Source organism: Somniosus microcephalus, chromosome 11 (genome assembly GCF_052327205.1).
Source record: "Somniosus microcephalus isolate GS21.2 chromosome 11, FLI_Smic_1.0, whole genome shotgun sequence".
NCBI lineage: Eukaryota > Metazoa > Chordata > Chondrichthyes > Squaliformes > Somniosidae > Somniosus > Somniosus microcephalus.
Genome location: NC_140997.1, coordinates 198,767,948 through 198,788,143, shown reverse-complemented (window position 1 = coordinate 198,788,143; position 20,196 = coordinate 198,767,948). Strand labels below are relative to the sequence as shown.

The 20,196-nt window shown below is 45.0% G+C and overlaps 1 protein-coding gene across 3 annotated transcripts in view; it reads left to right on the top strand.

Annotated features, from left to right (window-relative positions):
• The first annotated feature begins 4,946 nt into the window (after positions 1 to 4,946).
• Positions 4,947 to 20,196, top strand: part of cacna1db (calcium channel, voltage-dependent, L type, alpha 1D subunit, b) — a 792,002-nt gene continuing 776,752 nt past the window's right edge. For all 3 annotated transcript variants that reach the window (XM_086001660.1, XM_086001658.1, XM_086001657.1), the window contains exons 1-3: positions 4,947 to 5,357; positions 6,143 to 6,455; positions 8,801 to 8,906. In XM_086001660.1, the coding sequence (XP_085857786.1) occupies positions 5,330 to 5,357; positions 6,143 to 6,455; positions 8,801 to 8,906 (447 nt within the window). In that variant the 5' untranslated portion in view covers positions 4,947 to 5,329. The remainder of the gene's footprint in view (positions 5,358 to 6,142; positions 6,456 to 8,800; positions 8,907 to 20,196) is intronic.

Here is a 20,196-nt window from a genome sequence, read left to right as displayed (position 1 = left end):
AGTCCAAGTCCAGTTACCATCAGGAGTTCGAGGACCGTGCGGAACAGAAAACGGCTCGAGGATTTCGGAGGACTTCCAAAGTTTGTACAGGAGAGCGAGTCCAGGAGCCGGTCCCATAAGGAAGGTCGGAGGTCCCGGACGACACCAAGTAACAGGGTCCAGGAGCCGGTCCCATATGGAAGATTGGAAATTCCAGACTTAACAAGAAGTACCAAGGTCCAGAAGGGTTTTGAAATTCTGGTGAGCATAAAGGCCCAACTCTACCTAACTGACATAATTGAGGTATATTCAGTAATGGGAGGGTTTGTAACGTTAAGGGTATTTGTAAGTCAGGAGTGTGATTTATCCCTCGATGTGTCCGTGCGCTTCCCTCACCCCCGCTTTTAGTTTATCGCTATTTTAGAACTGTTTATATGCTTTAAAGTTATTTTTCTCAGTGTATAATTTAGTCCTCTGTGAGAAACGTTATTTTTCGTCTGCATTTATTCTTGCCATTTTTCTCTGTGTACATTCTCTTTCAAAAATAAAGATCGTTTTGATTTAAAACTCAATCTGTCTCATCTGACCATTTGTCTTCCGAGTCACGAGTTGGGCCAACACACAAAGGTTGTCTGGCAATAAGCCCAGTGTCTAGAACCGTGAGGGGGGAGCGCTTCGAAACCGCTCACGAGTAGTGCGAAAATCAAAACCGATTTAGCACACCATAAGCTCGTTAAAACGACCCCTTACATAGGTCCCGTATTGGACTAATCAGTCACCTGCGAACTCATTTTTAATGTGGAAGCAAGTCATCCTCGGTTCCGAGGGACTGCCTAAGAAGAAGACTGTGCTATAAATAAAACATAACAGAGTAAGCATTGTAAGAAACAAATTGCTGGGCTCCCAGCTCAGTGCTGTGTAACTGCTGAAGAGAAACCAGCAGGTCAAGGGAGCAAGTTGCTGCCACAAGGACAGAGGCTCAGGGACAGCAGAACAGGGACAGAAGTAGGGTAGCAAGGCCTTGGGTGGTAAGCAGCAGCCGAGGCCCTGGATGGTGTGGAGAATGGGGGGAGGTGGTGGGGTGGGGGTAAGCTGAGAACAAGGGGATGGTAACGGTTGAGACCCAAGGTGGTGTGGAGATTGGACGGGGTGTCAGAGTAGTGGGATGGTGGTTGGAGCAAGCTGCAGTGATGGCAGTAGTGGTGAAATGCATTTGGGGCCCCAGTGACAGTGGGAACAGTGGAAGTCTTTGTTCAATTTTATTTTAGAAGTTTGGAAAAAAAATTACATTTAGAAACTTGAAGGCTTGGAAACAATTGAAGCTTGTCAGCAGAGCACCACCTAGGCTGGCGAAGGATGTGGGTGATCTCAAAGTTAATTAGGCAACAATACCACCTGCCTTGGAGACCAAATAATGGAGGACTCAAGAAAGGGAAATCAATTTGAAAACAATAAAATGTGACAGAAATAGCATTACACAAGTGTGAACCTGACAGAAAAATATGACAGTTATAAGGAGTAAATGTTACACAATAAGAAATATGCACAGGTGGAAGATTTTTAATATATAACCAGTCAATCTCCTATGGCATTGCATACATGGAGTGCAGAGCAACTGTAGTCCTACGGTGAAATGGGGTTAGTAGACAACAGAATAACTGAATCATGTGTGCAGACATGATTTCGTCCCCATTTTAAATTCGAGCATCCTTACTTTTATATAATACTGTGATTTTACATTATGATGGAGACCAGAAAATGCAAGTGAGGGAGGGGATGGTAGTGGAGAGGAGGAGCAAGTTAGAGTGGATGGAGGAGAGAGGGAAAGTCAACCAGGATTAGAGGAGGAGCAGGTTGAGCAGGGTTAGCAGGCCGAGGAGAGGAGATAGAGCAGGGTTGGAGGTGAAGGGGGAAAGAGCAAGGTTAGAGGATGGGGTGACGGGTAAGGTACAGCAAGTTAGAGACTGAGGGAAGGTAGAACAGGGTTGGAGGGTGGAGAATCAAAGGCCGCTGAAGATGATGTAGTGGGGAAGACATCCAAATGCAAGTAGATTATAGGTAGGTAGATATGTATTAGATTACTACTCTGGCTTACATATGAATAACCAAAATTGACTTCTAAACTGATAAATGTTATATGGTTTCCACCAATCTAAACTGGTGACAAATGCAGATGACAAAAGAAATACTAAAATAAAGGTTCTAGGAAAGTATCAAAAACATTGATTTGTACTGTACATGTAACTGACAATTGAGTTCTTTTGGCCACTACTATCCATATAGCAGCCCTGAAAACTACTTTATTTGAATAGTCATCATCAGATTAAACATGCAGATAAAGATAGAAGAACTTGCATTAATATAGAATTACATAGAATATAACATCTTTCATGACCTCATAATGTCCCAAAGCACTTTACAGCCAATTAATTACTTTTGAAGTGCAGTCACTATTGTAATGTAGGGAAACACAGCAGCCAAATTGTGCACAACAAGGCCCCACAAACAGCAAAGTGATAATGAGCAGATCATTTGTTTAATTTTCATGATGTCTGTTGAGGGATAAATGTTGGCCATACCAGGGAGAATTCCCTTGCTTTTCCTCAAAATAGTGCCATGGGACCTTTTACATCCACCTGAGAGGGCAGACAGCACCTCCAACAGTGCAGCACTCCCTCAGTACTGCACTGGAGTGTCAGCCTAGATTTTGTGCTCAAGTCTCTAGAGTGGGACTTGAACCCACGGAAACCTTCTGACTCAGAGGCGAGAGTGCTACCATTGAGCCACGGCTGACATTAGACTATCTAATGTATGCAGCACATTATGATGAATAATTTAACCTTTACTCTTTACATTAGATAGCCTAGTCTTAAATAACTAGACTAAGAAGTAATGAAACAAAGGGTTAGAAATTGTATAGCATAGGCATACAGGGTACAGGGAATGATCCCTGCGCCTGAACAGGTGGGCCCGAGGCCCAATTGAAATCGGACCTCGGGCCTCACTTAAATTAGAGTGGCAAGCTGCGGACTCCTGTTGCATAACCCCAGGCAGCTCACCGGCCAAGCGGACATTAATGTCGGGCAACTGTGATGCTGGTAGCAGCCCTCGGGTAAGTGCCAGGAGAAGGGTTGGAGTATGCTATGTGGGATGGGCGATCACAATCCCTGTGGATTCGGGGGAGCTCATTCTGCTCCCCCTGGCTCCACAGGAAGGTGCTTTTTTTTTATAAAACATTTTTTTTAACCACCTTACATTCATTGGTGGCCGTGAGGCTGCTGAAGAATCCTGAGTGGGGCAGGCCCAACACTTATCCCGCGTACTCATTTTGAAAAAAGGTAATTCAACAGAGCTAATTTACATATTCAAGGGGCCTAATGCCTGTTTTAGGCATCTCCCCGGGACGTCTAAAAAATGGGCATCATAAATTTAGCAGTGGGGCCAACACCTGCGCAGATTGGGCGCAGGCAGTCCCACTGCTAAATTGGTATGCTTTGCGCCCCAAAACAAGCGCAACTCATACCAATTTCAACCCCAACATTTTCACATGGAGACAGAGTATCTGATAAATCATTATAACTTATAGCTAATGTGCATAATAATGTTCGTGCGGTGGGGGTTTGGATTTGCCTTCACCTCATTCACAATTACATTAATCACGGAAATCTTCAATCAATGTGTATGGATGTGTAGTATGGCTCTTCAACATCCAGTATATTTCAATATTTGTAGTCTTCAGAATGATTTAGAATACCTCATTATAAGCATGCAACTTTTAAACTTTGAAATGCTGGTGATCCTTCTCGTAATAGTTTAAAATGTACATCTGGAAGAAAAAAAGCATTAAAGGTGCTCTGGAGAAGCAAAGCACTGCCAGGCCTGTGGGGTAGAGTAACGCTTATGATTTTGCTTCTGGAACTTCAGTTGATGTTACTCTTAACTCCTACAGTTCCAAGTTACTGTATTAAAATGTATAACATTTAGCTGAAATGCTAATTTCATTTGTACATGGTTAAAAGCCAATGCATTCTGTCTCTTTTTCTGACGCAGGCAATTATCAATCGGAATAAATCGTGTTCTGTTGTGGGGGTGGGGGGAAATGATGCCCCCCCCCTTACTGCGTTGCTAAGCGATACCGGTATCGTTGCTCGGTGATGGTGCCCCTACCCCCAGGCTGATGAGGATGCGGGTGTCCTAAGGGTGCAGGTGTCCTAAGGGTGCAGTTTTGTGCCTCTGTCGGTGGGTATGGTGGGTCATGAGTGGGAGTGCCCATGTCTTGGTGCTGAGGGTGTTAATGTTTGGGGGTGCCTGCGCCCTGCTTCCTGAGGATAGGAACAGGAGTCGGCCATTGAGCCCCTCAAGCCTGTTCTGCCATTTAGTGAGATCATTTCTGATCTGCGACCTAACTCCATATACCCGCCTTTGGCCCATATCTCCTAATACCTTTCGTTAAGTTAAGTTAAAAAGTTATCAATCTCCGATTTAAAATTAACAATTGTTCTAGCATCAATTGCTGTTTGCGGAAGAGAGTTCCAAACTTCTACCACCCTTTGTGTGTAGAAATGTTTCCTAATTTCATTCCTGAAAGGTCTGGCTCTAATTTTTAGACTATGCCCCCACCTCCTCCAAGAATCCCCAACCAGCAGAAATAGTTTCTCTCTATCTACCCTATCTGGTCCCCTTAACATCTTGAAAACTTCGATCAGATCACCCACTTAACCGTCTAAATTCTGGGGAATACAACCCTTTTGCAAGCCCTGTCCGATGATGCTGGTACTGAGCTAGAGACACCTGAGCAGAAAGCGCGCCCCCTCACCTCTCTCGAGCGCGCTCCCGATCTCTCCCCACACACACACACTGACGCGCGCCCCCCTCCCTCACCCTCGAGCCCCCTCCATCAGTCAGCGCTCGAGCCCCCCCATCAGTCAGCGCTCGAGCCCCCCCCCATCATCAGTCAGCGCTCGAGCCCCCGCATCAGTCAGCAGCAGCTCCGCCGGCCGTGCCTTCGCACCATGTCGGAGCCCCGCCGACAGCGCCCAAGGGAGAAGTAGGCAAGAGGCAGAGGGGGGCGAGGAAGCCGAAGCCTGGCCCGGGAGGACCGCAGCGCCAGGCGGAGGGGAGGGAGGAGAGGAGAGGAGAGCCGTCGTGCCAGGATCACACCGGCAGCAGCGATGAAATCAGTCGGCTGAAGCACCGCCGGAGCCCGGATGTTACAACGATGTTGGATAAAAAAGCGGAGGGAAACAAAATAGACGCGAGTGTTTGACTATCATGGGGGTCGGGGGATGAAAATCCGCCTCGTCATTTCGTTTTTAGTCATTTTTTTTGATGTAATACGAAGGTGGTGAGAATGTATGAATTAAAGGAACCCTACGAAGGTAAATATCCCGAGGATTTCATTATAACCATTGCACTAATCGAGGATGCTCGAGATGTAGTGACTTTGAAGGTTTTAATTAATACATCTGACATTTGCCCTGCGCTATTTTGTTTCCTATTTGATTCCCGGAACGTATTTCACATGTTACGAAGGAAAAAAATAGAGTCTCAGTTATTGTTGTGGTTCAACATAATTTGGTTAAACCTAGATACAGGAGTTTGGCAGACGGTATAATGTAGGTTAATAAACTACATTTTGATTTTTAGAACTTTTTGCTTAAACAGCTTTAATCTGCATAAGGTCTAATGTATCGCACCATACAGAATAGGGAAAAAACCTTGGTTATGGATATTGCAGATTTCTGATTAAAGAAATAAAATGTACTCCAATGAAGCATACAGAGTGACAGTTAATGTGGCAGAAAGATACATACGCCGTCCTCTGTTTAAATAAATAATTTTGTTTCAGATTGTGTGTGTAAGGCGGTGGTAACATGAAACCTCACTGAATATATAGCCTTAAAGTGTGTATTTGCAACCTAGCAATAATGCCAGCTGTTGAGATGGATATTATTGCAGTTTTTCATATGTTTCGCTGATCCGACGTCTTTAAACACAAAATGATTATTTCTCTCTTGTATTTGCTCTCTTGATTTAAAAAATGGATTCGTTGTATAATTTGAAGGGTTTCTTTAAGCCCACTCTACCTAGTGGACAGTTCCCTCATTAAATGCAAAAAAAAGGTCAATTTTATATCTGATTACGTCTTTTTTTTAAATCACAGGAGTAAATTATGCCAGCAACAGACACCCGCTACCTAGCGACGGACCGGGTCTCGAGTCAAACTCCGAAGCACCGAGGCCAGCAGCACTATCCTGGCAAGCTGCGATTGACGCGGCTAGGCAGGCTAAAGCTGCCGCAACCATGAAGTCTACCACCGAATCCAACAGCGCAGCAGCCCAAAGAAAACGCCAGCAATTCGCCAAGAGCAAGAAGCAGCAGGGCAGTACTGTGAACAACAGGCCGCCCCGTGCCCTCTTCTGCTTAAATCTCAACAACCCCATCAGAAGAGCCTGTATTAGTATAGTAGAATGGAAGTATCCTTTTCCTCTGCTCTTAATCGCGCAGATGATGTGCGCAGGAGCTTCGACATAACACCGTGAAAAATCATTAGCTGCGTGTTCTACTTTTTGAGTACGTTCCTGCAAGGTCATCGTAGCATTTACATATTGCACGTATAATACGACCAAACATATCGGATACTGTCTGCACGCAAAATGATAGCAAATCCTCAGCGAAACTACTTCCAATGGAAATTAAGTATATATGTTATTCAACAAATTTCATATAAACTCAATATGCTATACACATCAACCTCAAATTTTATAGCAACATTTTATAAAACAAAGAAAATCAATACAAAGTGAGTGAACTGAGCTCAATCGAAAGAAATATCCTTCCTTAGAAAAACATAGATCTTTATGGTATTACAATAGCCCCCAGTTACACCTATACACTAAATAATTATTCCTGGCAATTTATTTGAAGGTGACCTCAAACTTACCAGGAATGCTGCTTCACTAAAACTTTTCATTCACTTTCATTATAGATGTTCCCAATTAATAAGAAACTAAATACCTGTTTGGTAAGTTAACTGCACAACTATAAGTATCGAACATTTGATTTCCTGAAGTGGACATGTATTGGCACCATATACTGTATTAAAGTTCTGTGATTGAAAATGATTTAAAATTTTTAACACAAGTTATCACTTATTGGAGTACTACTTTACATTTAAAAAAAAAGCATAAAATGAAATCTAATAATTTAACTACCAATTGACTTTGCCAAAACTTATACAAAGAAGATGACCTTGAATTCAGCAATAATAAATTATATTTTACTGTCATACTATTTAGACTAGCAATATAACCTTTAACCAGGAAAATTTTACTGTAACAATAAATTGACACCAATTTTGTTCAAGTTTTCTATACAATTTTCTCAATGGGCCATAATTTGCTGTCAAAATAATGGTGAGGCTAATGGTGCTTGCTGTTACTTATGCACAAATGGTACAGCAACTTCAGGTGAGGGGCAGATGAATGGTTAAACTCAAAAATCCAAAAGTTGCTGTCGCAGTTGCGCCGCTCCGCTGTTAGCTTCGCGAAAATTATACCTTGCTCTCTGGCTCACCGTTGAAATGCATTGAATGGCATGAAGTTGCTGTATTTGCACAGTAGGTAAGAACTAAACTTACCACAGAAAGTTACGTCTTGTCCATTGCAGTCTAAGTACCCTTTTAACGACGTGATGTGTTAATTACTGCCAAACAACCTCTCTGGCACTGTTACAAATGTGTCTCATGCCTTCAGGGGAGATTTAGTCGAGGTGTTCAAAATTCTGCATGTTTATTCAGAAAAAAAACTTCCTTCAGATTATTTTATTGGCTAGGATTTTGCTGTCAAAATAATGGGGAGGCTAATGGCGCTTGCCGTTATTTAAGCGTAAATGGTATAGCAACTTCAGGTGAGGGGCAGATGTGCAGTCAAATGCCAATAACCAAAGGTTGCTGTCTGAGTAGCACCGTTCACTGTTAACTTCACGCAACTGGCATTTTGCTGTCTGTCTTACCATTGAAATCCATTGAATGGTGTGAAATTGCTGTATTTGCACAGTAGATACAAACTAAATTCGCCACAGAAAGTTATGTCATGCTATTACAACGGCAAATACCCTTTTAATGACGTGAAAGCTGTTAATTACTGCCGATCAACCTCTCGGGTGTTCTTAATCCAATATTTCTTTCCCTCTCTTTATTTCTCTTTCTGAACCTGATTTGACATTGAACTCACCCACTCTAATTTACATTTCCTACTCAGTCCTTGCGCTGTTAATTTCACAATCCTTCAATCTGATTGGTTAAGGAGATGCGCAGTTGTTTGCCCTGTTCACTCAGGTCCCAGCTGCCCTGTTTCCCTCACAGCACCGTTATCAGCTCACACTTTCAGCTACTTGCCATGCAAAAAATTAAAAAAAACTAAATGTGAAAGGGCAAGTCTAACCAACGGCAGACACCGTTAAATGCACTGCTACAGCAAATTAAGGCCCATACTAACATGGTTAATGGTTATACCACCTGTCTAATAATTGTATGGTAATAAAATATAATCAATTTTAACTGGCTCAAGATTAGTTTCCTTTTGTATAACTTTTGCCAAATCAATTGTAGTTAAATTACTTTATTTCATTTTATTGCTTTTGGAAGTTTAAAGTAGAATCCCAATATATGTGATAACATATGCTGTCTATGGAAAAATTAAAAAGATTTAGTCATGAACAAGACAGATTATCCATTCCTTTGAGGTTTGATCTGGTGGTATTAATTAATTAATTAGTTTATTTTTTATTGAAACGGTGTATTCCTTAACTAGACCTACAGGCCATTTGATATCTTTATATTGATTGCTATTTTTGCCAACTGTGTGGCCTTAGCTGTTTACATACCTTTCCCAGAAGATGACTCTAATTCAACCAATCATGACCTGGTAAGTGCTCTTTGATTACTTCTATCTAACCGCTGCTAATCTACCTCATTTGAATATGCACTGAGAAGCAACTCTGATCTAACCACAGGGTCAGTTTTTAAAAAAAGACTATACCATTGTTGTCTAATATTTTGGATATAGCATTATTACTTCTTTGTTTGTTCTTTTTGGAATCAGTGAAGACTCACCATTTATAAATTGGATATATATTTAGATGCACAGATTGTCAAACATTTCTTCAGATGGTACAAGTTTTTAATGTACAGTACTGTGCTTACTTTCTGTGGATTGGCATGGTTTTTATAGACTGCTTTTTTCTGTGTGTACAATAGTTTTTGTAAGTAAAAGGCACAGATGCAATACAAAGTTTAGGTGTTTACTTAGAATTTCAGAATTGTGCTATGAAAAAGTGAATTACTTCCCAATGTTGATGTAAACTAATTTCCTGTTGGTGATTAAACTGTTTATTCATTCTGTGTATTAGAAGCAGGGAAAATCCACAGTGAAGTGCAGTGAAACTATTGTATAAGCAGTAAATTTCCGAGTAGTTTATGTTGTACTGCTGAGTAAAGTTAAGTTTGCTTTTGATTTTCTTCCCAAATCTCATTAATATAACGAGACTGTCCTTCTTTGAACTGGTTATCATGTTCAGATTGTTGGTCTGCTAAAGCTGAATAATGAGTTGCAACACTAATCATGTTCAGTGGTTTCATTCATGTATTAATTAAATAGGCCTATTTATAGAATTAAAATCAAAGAGGAAACCAAGTACATGGCCTTTGACCATTTGGTTTTATTTTTGTGATGTGGAGTGCTATTAACTCTTTAAATAGCACTATGTTTGTGGGGAAACTTTTTACAGGAAATATGGTACTATTTTCTGTCTGATGTGAAGTTAGATTTTAAGTTCAATTTTGTTATTCTTATTTTACTATCATTCTGAGTAATTAACATTTGTTAAAATCTTTGTGCTATTATGTACTTGTTTTAGGTAGTTTGAATCATTAGTTGTATAGTACCTTTTTATTTTCCCCTCCCCTTTGCACATTGAGGTTGATTTTTAACTCCTGGGCGTGAACATGGCCTAATGAGCGACCGGCCAGTCCGGGAGTGGCAGCAGGGTGGCCCAGCTGTCTGGCCCTCACTAACATGCCACTGGCCATCTTCCCGACCAGTGTTGGTGGGAAGCAGCTGCCCAGCTGTTAAAATTGAGCTGCAGGAGGCCACTGATGGGAACCAGAGGGAGCAGTCCCCGGCCCTAAGGTAAGTGGTCAGGAGAGGGGGGTTGGAAGGGAATTGCGGGAGGGGGAGTAAAGCTCAGGACAGGGGAGACCTAACAGATCCTTGTGGGGCCCGGAGGAACACTCCTGCACCTTTTGGCCCACAAGGAAACTACAAAAAATTATAATTAACACGTTGCTGGCCCTCTTCTGGCCCTAGATCCATTTCCCGACAGTTGGGCCTGGTGGGGAAGTCATCACGGCTTCCCTGCTCAGGCCTCGGGTTAAGATTGCAGTTGGGGCCTATGCCGATGATATCATTGGAGTCTGATATGCATCTTCAAACAACAACCCCAATGGCTTTGGGCGGGTGTCCTTGGCACCTGCAATTTAAAACTGTAGTCGGCAGGATAAGGTGGGAGGCCAGTGGGTAAGTCTCCCATCCCATTTTAACTGCCTCCATACATGGTTTCCGCCAGCTGGTGGGAGTTCAAATTCCCCCCATGCCTTGATTGAGAAAGTAGGCAGCTGCTCTGCTCCTATCCCTCCAGCGATGTTGCTCTGTTACTGGGCGCTGTAATTTATCCTGCCTATCTGGGGAATGGCCTTTCCCATACTCTGGCTCTCGCCAATTAATCAACAGAAGTTGTGTAGTGTTCCAGCACACAATGCACTGCACTACCAAGCTGCTAGCTCATACTTTTTAAAGTACAGTATAGTGTTACCAGTTTTCATCTCCCTTCCCTTGAAGTTTCTCCCAGGCCATGCATCATTTCTTGAGCAAGAAGATTGTGATGAAATATATGCCTTCATCAGCCCATGTGTTTTACCTGCTTGTATTGTGTGAACCGCCCCCTTTTGTTCCTATTGTGTGTATTGGCTACGCCCCTGTCTTTTGCCATATAAAGGTCTCAAGAGCTGTATGAGTCATTCCTACCAGACAAACCAGACGTGGGAAGACCTGCAATGCTGCAATGTTCTTAGTGATTAAAAGCCTTTAGTTGAATCCTTTAAACTCCTTGTCTTTGAGTTATTGAAGGCACATCAATTTTAATCACTAAAACACCAAGATGGATTGACTCCTGAAACCAGAGCGCTTGGGATCTGGACCCCCATGCCTCAGACGCAGCCACACAGTTCGGACACTGGTTCCAATGCTTCGAATTTTTCATTGCAAACTCATCCACCGCCATAGCAGCCGCAACCGCTACCGGAGACATGAAACTGGGAATCCTGCGAAACTGGGTGAGCCATCGGGTCTCCCCTCTCATCCAAGATGCCACCAGCTACGGGGATGCCTGCACCATTCTGAAGGCCCACTACGTGCGGCCAATAAACGAGGTGTACGCCAGGCATCTTCTGACTACTCGCACGCAGCGGCATGGTGAGTCACTAGAGGACTTTATACTAAGCCTAAAAGTACTGGGCAGAGACTGTAACTGTAAGGCCATGTCTGCCATCGTGTACACGGAGGAGCTGATTCGAGACTCCCTTATTGCGGGCCTCAGTTCAAATTACATTCGGCAGAAACTGTTTGAAAAGGAGGGACTGGACTTAAAACAGGCTATAGATATAGCGCGATCGCTGGATATGGCCCAGAAGAACTCTGAATCCTGTTCCCCAGGCCATGCGGCCCACTCTGCCTCGTGCGCGCCGTGGGGGCCGCCATCTTGGAAGCCATCTTCACCTCCCAGGTCTCAGGCCAGCCCAGCACCATCGGAGCCCCAGCCTCCACCCAGGAGCCCCACTACTGCCGCGATGCATCGGGGCCCAAAATGCTACTTCTGCGGCCAGGACAAACACTCCAGGCATCTGTGCCCAGTGAAGGGCACCACCTGTTTTAAATGCGGGAAGAAAGGACATTTCAGCAAAGTCTGCAGAGGGAACCCCGCCTCCAACTCCACCACCGCCGTGTGCGCGCCGTGGGAGCGGCCATCTTGGAAGCCATCTTGTCCACCCTCATGGAGTCCACCATCTTGTCCCGACTACACGGACCTCCAGGACCCACTGGTGGCCTCGATCACAGTGGATCAATCCAGGCCGCATCCGTTGTCTAGATCGATGATGGACATAGAGGTAAACGGGAACAAGGTTAAATGCTTGATTGACTGCGGGAGCACCGAAAGCTTTATTCATCCTAGCCTGGTAAAACAACTTTCATTAATGATAGTCCCCACACAGGGCAAAATCGCCATGGCCGATAAGACTCATACCTCAAAAATGACAGGTTTCTGCGCGGTTATGTTGTCGGTAAAAAGCACTGATTACAGAGTTTTTAAACGATTGATAATGCCAAATCTCTGTGTGAGCGTGATCTTGGGTCTGGACTTCCAGTGCCACCACCAAAGTATCACGCTTACCTACGGTGGGTCCCAGCCGCCCCTCACAGTGTGCGGTCTGGCTACCCTGAAGGTCAAGCCGCCCTCTCTGTTCACCAACCTCGCACCCAACTGTCGACCCATAGCGACCAAGAGTAGGCGGTACAGCTGGGAGGATAGACGGTTCATTGCGTCGGAAGTAGAAAGACTCAAGCGGGAGGGTATCATCGAATGCAGTACTAGCCCGTGGCGCGCCCAGGTAGTAGTAGTTAAGGGTAGCGAAAAGAAGCGGATGGTGATAGATTATAGCCAGATGGTTAATCTATACACCCAGCTAGACGCCTACCCTCTGCCCCGCATAGCGGATATGGTTAACCAAATCGCACAATACCGGGTGTTTTCCACTATCGACCTAAAATCGGCATACCACCAGCTCCCCATTAGGCCGGAGGACCGTCCATACACCGCCTTCGAGGCGAACGGACGTCTCTACCACTTCCTCAGAGTCCCCTTTGGGGTAACGAACGGGGTCTCGGTCTTCCAGCGGGAGATGGACCGCATGGTCGATGAGAACCAGTTAACAGCCACCTACCCATACCTAGACAACGTCACCATCTGCGGCCACGACCAGCAAGACCACGACTCGAACCTCGCGTGATTTCTGAAAACCGCCCTCAGACTCAATCTCACCTACAACGAGGATAAGTGTGTCTTTAGCACCACGCGCCTCTGTATCCTGGGCTGCGTGGTGGAAAACGGGGAAATCGGTCTGGACCCCGACCGATTGCGCCCCCTAAGGGAGCTACCCCTACCAAACACTCCCAAGGCCCTGAAAAGGTGCCTGGGGTTCTTCTCCTATTACGCCCAATGGGTCCCCAATTATTCCGACAAGGCCCGTCCCCTCCTGATATCAACGTCCTTCCCGCTCACGGCCGAGGCCCACGCCGCCTTCAACAGCATTAAACACGACATTGAGAAGGCCGCGCTGCGGGCAGTGGATGAAAACATCCCTTTCCAGGTCGAAAGCGATGCGTCCGACTTCGCTTTAGCAGCCACCCTCAACCAGGATGGGCGGCCCGTAGCCTTTTTCTCAAGAACCCTCCAAGGGCCCGAGATCAGGCACTCCTCGGTAGAGAAGAAGGCCCAGGCCATAGTGGAGGCAGTGCGGCACTGGAGGCACTACCTAGCCGGCAAACGCTTCACCCTGCTTACCGACCAGCGGTCGGTAGCCTTCATGTTTAACAACAAACAGAGGGGGAAGATCAAGAACGACAAAATTCTCAGGTGGCGGATCGAACTCTCCACGTTTGAGTACGACATAATATATAGGCCGGGGGCCCTCAACGAATCCCCCGACACCCTATCACGAGGGATGTGTGCCAGCATCCAGGGGGACAGTCTACAGGGCCTCCACAATGGCCTCTGCCACCCGGGGGTCACCCGGCTATTCCACTTTATAAAATCCCGTAACCTGCCCTATTCCATCGAGGAGGTCCGGTCTATGACCAGGGACTGCCGCACCTGTGTGGAATGCAAGCCCCGTTTTTTCAGGCCCGACCGAGCCCACCTGATCAAAGCTACACGGCCATTCGAGCGCCTGAGCTTAGATTTCAAGGGACCACTCCTCTCCACCGACCGCAATGTGTACTTTCTCAACATTGTGGACGAGTACTCCCGCTTCCCATTCGCCTACCCCTGCCCAGATATGACCAGTGCCACGGTCATCAAGTGCCTCGGCAACCTGTTTTGCACGTTCGGCATGCCTAACTACATCTACACTGACAGGGGGGCGTCGTTCATGAGCGATGAACTGCGCCAATACCTGCTGTCGAAGGGGATAGCCACGAGTCGGACCACTAGTTATAACCCCCGGGGTAATGGGCAAGTGGAGAGGGAGAACGCGACAGTGTGGAAGGCGGTCACCTTAGCACTAAGGTCTAAAGGCCTCCCCACCTCCCGCTGGCAGGAGGTCCTCCCAGACGTACTCCACTCGATAAGGTCGCTACTGTGTATTGCTACTAACGCCACTCCTCACAAGAAGATGTTTGTTTTTCCCCGCAAATCAACCTCAGGAGTATCCCTACCCTCGTGGCTCTCCACCCCAGGGACAGTCCTGTTACGGAAGCATGTGAGGGGCCACAAAACGGATCCCCTCGTGGAGGCAGTACACCTACTCCACGCAAACCCACAGTATGCATAAGTCAAGCACGCCGACGGGCGTGAAGACACCGTGTCCATAAAGGACCTCGCCTCGGCAGGAAGCGACGACGACGACCGATCACCACCACCCCCAGAAGAACCTCCACCATCCCCAGAGGTATCCTCACCACCCCCAGAAGTACCTGCAACACCCCCAACACATGGGTATGCCCAGGAGGGCACCACGGACTCCCGGTCGGAACCCGAGGTACTGTTGCGACGTTCAGGAAGGACTATCACACCCCCGGACAGACTAAATCTGTAGAAGGGGTGAATGTGATGAAATATATGCCTTCATCAGCCCATGTGTTTTACCTGCTTGTATTGTGTGAACCGCCCCCTTTTGTTCCTATTGTGTGTATTGGCTACGCCCCTGTCTTTTGCCATATAAAGGTCTCGAGTTGTATGAGTCATTCCTACCAGACGAACCCGATGTGGGAAGACCTGCAATGCTGCAATGTTCTTAGTGATTAAAAGCCTTTAGTTGAATCCTTTAAACTCCTTGTCTTTGAGTTATTGAAGGCACATCAAAGATGGCAAGCAACTTGCTGCTTTTGAGCTAATTGCTAGAAGGTTGTGAGAGCTGCTTATGGTGACTTGCTCTCCAATTTTCAGCATCCCTACATGAAGTAAACTTATTTCCCCTTGACCTCATCCCTGATGTGTTGAGACAAAGTGCGCATAACGAGGTGAATTCTGAGTGTGAGTCCATGCTATACTAGTCAGTTGCACTATGTGTTAATGCACCCACATACTATACTGCCAGGAAGCCAATCTGTATTGTTACATGCAGTACATTGTCTATAAACTTCTAATTGAAGATATGAGATTAGTTGTTTCAGCAGGCTCTTTAAAATGTGCACAACTAGTATAATGTTATATATCACAGTGTTGAAAGTAATTTTATATAAGAAAATGTTCACAAACATACAGGAAAGACCTCAATAATTCACTTTTCAGACAAAAATATAAAATGGTGCAAACTGTTTATGCTTTTGTAAAATGTTATCAGATCATAGATGTGGGCATGCTAGAGAATGAAGAATTTGATCAAGATTAATTCTATTTAATGACAGAAAATGTCTCTAAATCACATGGGGCATGATCTTCTCCTGGGTGGGTGGGCATCAGCAAATGTCCTGCAGGTATTGTTAGTGGATATATCACGACTGCATACACACATAACTCTATTTCTGTCTTAGTCATAGTTTTGTTTCTGTCTTAGTCATAGTTTTGTGTTTATTGAGACAGTAAGCAGTGTTTCTGTTCATGATAGAAATGGAAAGGGTGTAATTAAAAAAAAAACAGTTGTTCAAATAAAACATTGTCATGCATGGCTAGGGTCCTTCAAGTGTAGGAATTGATGGAGTGACCCACAGTGCATTGATGTATCATTTTCTTGAAGCATTCTTTATTTTATATTTATATGTTCTATATTTTCAGTGGAACATACTATCAGTGATAGCAATGCTGTCACCAACAGAAATGTTTTAATTTAATTTTGTGCTAAGTGCAGTGAGTTTATTTTTTCATGTTCAGAGTTATGATTAATAATAATGAGGTATGCACAAATTAACTCATGTAAGCATTGTACTTTTGAAATGTGAAGCTGCTATATTATGGGACTCAAATCTATTGCATTTGTACTTCAAACCCACAACCCATGTGTAGAGTGCACTTGGACCTATTATTACTTAAATGCTACACTGCTGTTACATTTGACTAATACCACAATTAAGATGAACATTGCAGTCTTAAAGATCATCATATTGATAAAAGGCATTATGGAGAAATTTTGCTGGGCCTAACTTTAAATTTATGTTAGTTAAAGTCCTGAATTAAATTGTTGATTTACCTATTTTTGACTTTTAATTGTAAGGATAGCTACATCAGTCATCTGGTAAGGCCATTGTGATTTGAAAAGTTCTGTATCTGATGCTTAATTATATTTTATTTGATGCAACACATTCATATGTATTATGACTTCAGAATTAATATCAAGCACATCATTTTGAAAAATGCATCTGGAGTGTTTTTGAGTTGAGGTCAGTATCATCAGAAAAAGAAGGGCAGGACATTTAGATAGCTATTTATACCTATGTCCTGTACCAACTTGGCAGTGGGTTTGTGAAAATCTGGATGTACAGTTGCGTCATTTAGATTTGCATATTGAAATCGTCAGAGCAAAAAATTCAGTTATTTGATTGAATCTTTTGAATTCAGAAGGGAGATTCTTTGTGCCAGGCTAAGTTTTTTATAGAGTGTATGTGTGTGTATATATATATATACATATATATGCTGAGACCGAGGCCTAAAAAGGTAAGTTCATTGGACCAAAATGGAGGGAGAGGAGGGCTCTACTAGCAGTAATGGCATCTTTCTTCAGGTTCAAGGGAGCAGCAGTAAGAAGAGCAGGCAGGAGGAATATCAACCCCAGGTTCCTGGGCTTCACGTCCACCCCAGCCCACTGGCACTTACATGTGGTGGGGAAGAAGGAGTGGCATGAGAATCCCAGCAGGAGTAGGGGAGCAGTAAAACCAAGGTCCAGGCAAGCAGACAGTGGTAGGCCGCAATTTTCCCTCATGATTCCACCCGATTTCAGGTGGGATCACAGAGGAAAATCTAGCCCAATGTGCTATGCTGGAAGTATAAAGAGTTGCTCTGCAGCCTTTTTCATACATTTTGGAACTATAGCAAAATTCAGGAGGGGAGCCTTGAATATTCCTTCAAAATGATCATAATTTCGTGTAACTCTTCTAACCATTTCTGTTAATCCTGGCTGATTTGTGCTTAATATCGGAGCCCTGGAATAGAGCTAGGCTATTCCTCTATGATCTGCTGATTGCCAAAAAGGCCATACTTTGCAATTGGGAGCTCCTGATGATTACAACTCTGGATATATCAATATTGCCAATTCGCACGATTCCATCGCAAGACACGCGATTTCAGAGTGAAATACAGATCTCGCGATGGGACACCTAAACCTTAGGATTTTTTCGGAAAACAAAAATGCAGATTTGCGCATGTGCAAAAAAAAAAAAAAACAAGTTCAGAGGACTTTCCATAACGAACAATCGAGCGAGCGAGCCACCTCCTCCCTCTGAGTGGAGGGAGCTGCACTCCGCTTCCTCCCCTCCGGCCCCGGCTGACAACAGCGCCGTGGTCCCTGTTGTGTTGATTGGCTCTGTGACCTTGGACCTCTTCCTCCTTGCGAATGCCATGAGATCTCACGATATCTTGTGCCTCCTGTGGGGTTGCTGTGGTAACAGAGAGGCAGCATGAAGTGGCTGGTGCATGAGGTGAGGGAGCAGAGGAGCCAAAGACTGTCGAATGGAAGATTCCCACTCCTGCTCACTGTCAAGTGGCTCCTTTTGGCTCGTGTGTGTGTGTGTGAGTGCGACCATCAAGTGAGGGCTCAGCTTCCAAAGTTGAACAGCCTGCACTGTCTGCCTCACGCATGAATAGATACTTGAGCGAGGTACAATGAAATGGTCAACAAGTATGGAATTGCACCCCAGAAAGAGTTAGCACCATTCGGAGAGAAGGGAAGTGGGGGGGAAATCCCAGAGGTGATTGGAGTAAGACTAATAAGTAATCACAGGTTTTTGGAGGAGGTTTGAATGATATGAGTGATTATCTGAGTTAAAACAGTAAAAAGCAGGACAGTGCATGAACCTTCAGACTGCTGTGTTTGAATAAACGTGTCAAGTTCTGCAATAGGCATGGTGGGCTTTTAAATAACCATGGGATCCCGGGGGCTTTACAGGTTCGGTTTGATCGTGTGTTGGATAATCCCCTGTCTAACCCTGAGCTCCTAAAAGCAGCTGTTTAAAGAAGGGGTTTTCAAACTCTTGGGCTGAATTTTGCTGGTGTTCAGAGGGTGGGTTCGGAGGCGGATCCGCGGTCAAAATCCAAAAGATTGACAGCGGGACGGTATCCCGCTCTAAACCCGCCTCCTTGTGAGTTTCCCTAGTGCCGGTTCTGCCTGTGCTTTGTAGATATGGCACTAAGCGGTGGGTCATGCAATTGTGCTAGTTAAGAGGGTGTTTAAAGCAATTTAATCACCATTTTACCAGGTACAAAGCGTTTTCCACGAGGTTTCTGTCGCTCGGGGATCACGCCAGGTAAGTATGTCGGATTCTGAACAACTCTCCATTTCTTTGAACAGGTAAAAGCTGCAAAAGTGGTATAAAAGCTACCATTTTACAGCTGGTCACTTTCCAATCTCAGAAACTTCAGCCTTCAGTATTTGGAACCCACTTTTGAAGTGTTTGGAGTAATCTCTCTATCCGCTGTCACCTCCTTGGAACAACCTATCTCAACATTGACTTCTGTCATCTCAACCTCACCTGCCATCTATTCCATCAGCATCGATGCCCTTAGAAAAAATCTCACTTTAGTCCTCAGAATCCCAAAACGATCAGCCCCAATACCAGCAGCACTGGGCACACCAGCAGCGCCAACTTCCACACCAACCTTCGTCGCAATCAACTGATGCTGCACTGGACACATGTCCAGATTTGCTTCACTTAACACTGTACACCCTGACTGCCACATGATGCACCAGGTTGGCACCACCCCACACCAACACCATAAAGCATCCCTACAATGTCCAAGCCATTCACACTCATCACCATTGGGGGAGGGGGACGTTGTGTCTCACCATTCACTGGATCTCACTAAGACACTTTCAAAGGTGCACACAAATCTGTCCAAGAATGCAAAGTGGTGAAAATAAGGATTTCAAAGCTTGACAACACATTAACAGAAAGTTTATACGAACATTGGCTAAAACATCCAAGTGCCTACCCTTGTGTGTTAGTTGGTATGATTGGATTAGGATGAGGGTGAGTGTGAGGGGTGGTTAGTGAGATGGGGAAGTGATAATGTAGATAGAGAGGGATGGGTGGAGGTGCAAGGTAAGTTGGTGTGAGCAAGGATGTGCAGGAGTAGGGTAGGGAAGGCAGAGTGATAGGGATGTGATGAGTGGTACAGGAGGATGAGGTTGAGTGTGGCTTTGCAGTAACATTTCGTGATCTACTGAGATCATTGAAACATTTGCGCCACTGCAGCCAGGGACTCCTGACCACATCCCTGCTTGTGCCCTCCTGTGCAATGTGCAACCAGGCTGCGTTGGTGTCCTGGGGAGGTCTCTTCCGCCCATTGGAAGGGAAGAGAACCTCCCTGCGTGCTGTGACTCCCTCCATAAGCATATGGAGGGAGTCATGGGAGAGTCTAGGTGCAGCCGTGCACCTTTGTGCAGTGCTTGTCAGTGTTTGCAGCACCTCAATGCTGCAGAACACTGACAGCAGAACTGTCAAAATCAATTTGGACATGGCCCCTTTAAGGAAACTGGCTGATGACATGTCATCAAATGGCGTCATTAGACCCACTTCCTATTAATTGGCCGGGAACCTCGCAGGGTGGGCTTAACAAGCCCCAGCGTCGTGAAATCTTATTGGAGGCCGGGATCCAGACAGATGCCCAGTCCTCACACGCCACGGACATCGCCTGCCCTGGACCTGCCGAGGTTGGAAAAATCCAGCCCCCTGT